This window comes from Mus caroli, unplaced genomic scaffold (genome assembly GCF_978045245.1).
Source record: "Mus caroli unplaced genomic scaffold, Mus_caroli_1 scaffold_6, whole genome shotgun sequence".
Classification (NCBI taxonomy): Eukaryota; Metazoa; Chordata; class Mammalia; order Rodentia; family Muridae; genus Mus; species Mus caroli.
In genome coordinates, this window is record NW_028227261.1 from 37,853,147 (window position 1) to 37,856,286 (window position 3,140).

General features: G+C 42.9%; 1 protein-coding gene across 1 annotated transcript; it reads left to right on the forward strand.

The window, feature by feature from the left end:
- The first annotated feature begins 1,756 nt into the window (after positions 1-1,756).
- LOC110293397 (olfactory receptor 2D2-like) lies at positions 1,757-2,752 on the forward strand. Its single transcript, XM_085838406.1, has one exon. The coding sequence runs from the start codon at positions 1,757-1,759 to the stop codon at positions 2,750-2,752; it is 996 nt and encodes a 331-aa protein (XP_085694532.1).
- The last annotated feature ends 388 nt before the right edge of the window (positions 2,753-3,140 follow it).

Genomic DNA, 3,140 nt, shown 5'->3' on the forward strand with positions numbered 1-3,140 from the left:
GGGGTGATGAGCAGGGATTGGTCAGGAGAGGGGTTGGGGACATCAAAAGTGAAGACTGGGGATGGCTTCAAGTCTCTTTCATGTTTCTACTCCCATGAAAAGCAACTCCTGCCCTAAGCATTGTCTTGTTCATCGGCATATGAGTGGAGCTCTAGCTCAGACTATTTAGAGTAGTATTTGAAAATTTCCTTTACATGTCTTTCCTTGATCATATGTTTATATGTGTCTATGTGCTTACATATTGTTTCAGAATTATACTTAATATTTGTATTGTTGGACAATGCATTGAATGTGTTTAACCTTAGGGAGCACAGCCAAGTACCACTAAAGGGATCACTTTCATTTTCTCCCCTGTTGGATCTAGTTACCCCTGTAAATACTAGACATGGGTTACTGCAGCCATGCTGGTAGGTGTGTGGGGATGTGAGGCTGAGAAGCAGAGGTGGGCGTGGCTCTGTGGTGTCCTCTGCAATGTCCAGATGAGTGATGGTGCTGAGAACCTCTTACCCTCATCAGTGCCCAATAGACAGCTGCCTCCTTGAAATGCCTTCAGTAGTGTTCTCTGTTCTCCTGGAGCATCTGATGCTATTTATGTTTGTGCTTTCCTAAGTCTTTTTTTCTTTTCTTTTTTAAGTCTTTATATACATTTTTGAGTACTTCTTTTATGGTATTCTGGCTTACCATGGATTTTTTTCCTCCACAGAAAGTGTTCTTTAAAAGTGATTTACCTTGGTTTAATATAAAATAAGTATATTTATCAGGTTTGATTCTAAAAAATTAATTGTTTTATATTTACTACTCCAATATACAATACACAAGGAATTGATTTTTTTCCCTGGGCAGAGGGACATCAAAGTAAAAGTGTAAGAAATAATTTTTCTGCTTAATACCAGCAGGATCTATCAGCAGTCCCTGGGAAGGCTACAGTTTCTCCAGTGTATTGCCCAAAAGCACATCTGTCTTTACTCATGTGACTGTAAGTGCGTGAGCCTGTGTCTGGCTGACATTGGTTCTGTCTTCTTCATGTGTTTATTTACTCTCTTTTTTGCAATGTCTACTGTGTGTGTGCACATTTGCCTGGGTGGGTATCTTCATGTATGTGCATGTGTGCATGCATGTGCATGTGTGCTGTGTGTGTGCATTGTACATGTGTATACGTGTTTGTGTGTGTGTGTGTGTATGTGTGTGTGATCAGAGACTGGCATGCGATTCTTCCTCAGTTGCTCGCACTTTATTCATTGAGGCGGGTCTCTCAGTTGAATCTAGTGTTCAACATTTCAGTGAGTGTCCCTAGCCCTCTTGCCGTGAACATCCTCTGTCTCTATGTTCCTACAGGTGGATTCAGAGCATGAGAGAGCATGTAACCTGTCATGTGGTGTGTGGTGTTTCCAGGAGTTATAAGAGATGAATCAAGATCCTGAGCCATGTGTGTCCTAAGCCTCATTTGATAGGTGAAGAGACTGGGGCACTTGGAAGTTCCATAACTAGAGAAGAGTGCACTGAGCTCAGAAGACACTTCCCATCCTTTTTATATATTAAAAAGTGTTATTTTTTATTTTATGTATATATGTTTTGCCTACATGCATGTTTATACACCAGGTGTGTGTGTGGCCTGTGGAGGTGAGACCAGGGTGTCAGATCCTCTGGAACTGGACTTAGACACGGCTTTGAGTTGTCTAGTCCATGGAACAGCATCAGTGCTTCACTTTTGGACCTCTCCTCAGCCTATATCTCCCCTTCTGCCTCTATCGTTACCATGTGTCAAGTGACACATAAAATAATGGATTCTCTTACAGTCTCTACCATGTGGGTGGTTCTAGGACAGAACCAAAGTTGGGTCTCTGAGTTCATCCTGATTGGCTTCTCCAGCGATCCCACAACCAACAGCATCCTCTTCATTGTCTTCCTTCTCATCTACCTGAGCTCAGTCCTGGGCAATGGGCTCATCATCATGCTGGTCTGCCTGGACACACAGCTGCACACTCCCATGTACTTCTTCCTCTGTACCCTCTCCCTGTTGGATATGAGCTATGTCACCACCACCATGCCCCAGACGTTAGTGCATCTTCTTGCTCACTCTCAGACCATCTCTTTTGCTGGCTGCTGGCTGCAGATGTTTGTTTTCAGTGCCCTGGGTATAACTGAGTGCACCTTCTTTGTTGTCATGGCTTATGACCGGTATGTGGCCATTTGCTATCCACTGCGCTATACTGTCATCCTCAACTGGGGCCTCTGCATACAATTGACAGCAGGGTCTTGGGTCTGTGGTTTATTCTCTTCTTTGTTACATACTTTTTTCACCATGAGTTTGCCATATTGTGGGCCAAACAGGGTCAACCACTACTTCTGTGAAGGTCCTTCAGTGCGTAGCCTGGCTTGCATGGATACTCATGTCATTGAGATGGTGGATTTTGTATTGAGTGTTTTTGTGATTGTGATTCCAATTTCCCTCATTGTGGCCTCCTACATTGGTATTGCCAAGGCAATTCTCAAGATCAAGTCCACAGAGGGGCGCTTCAAGGCTTTCTCTACCTGTGCCTCTCACCTGACTGTGGTTACATTCTTCTATGCTCCAGCCACTTACATCTACATGAGGCCCAACTCCAGCTACTCTCCTGAGCGAGACAAGCAGATCTCACTCTTTTATAATGCCTTCACAGCCTTACTCAACCCTGTGGTTTATAGTCTGAGGAACAAAGATATCAAGAGGGCATTTTTCAAGGTGATGGGACATGGTAGGATGGACTACTGAATCAGGATGGTGAATCCTTACATGAACACTGAATAAAATGTTCAATGTTTAACACAGAGACAATCTTTGTTGTATGAGAACAATGTTGGGCATTTGATGCAACGTATGACTTAATAAGTATGGACAAGATTCATGAAACAGAGAATACTGTGTTTAAAGGATGACTATACCACAGTTCAACAGAAAACTGTTTTATTAGTGGTTCTAAATCCAAAGACTCCCTTGGGGCTCAATTTTGTTAGTGCTGGTTTGCAAGTCTCCTTGTGTATTCTGTCTCCGATCCATCCATCAATAACAGAAGGAAAGGAAGAGTGGATAAAACCTTTAAAAGGTAAGGTTCTCAATAGTAATCAGCGTCTCTTTGCACACATTTTTTTCCCCAAGGAAA

Bases quoted from the DNA above. Each gene is read 5' to 3' on its own strand.
- LOC110293397 (XM_085838406.1), top strand. From the start codon at position 1,757: ATGTGTCAAGTGACACATAAAATAATGGATTCTCTTACAGTCTCTACC.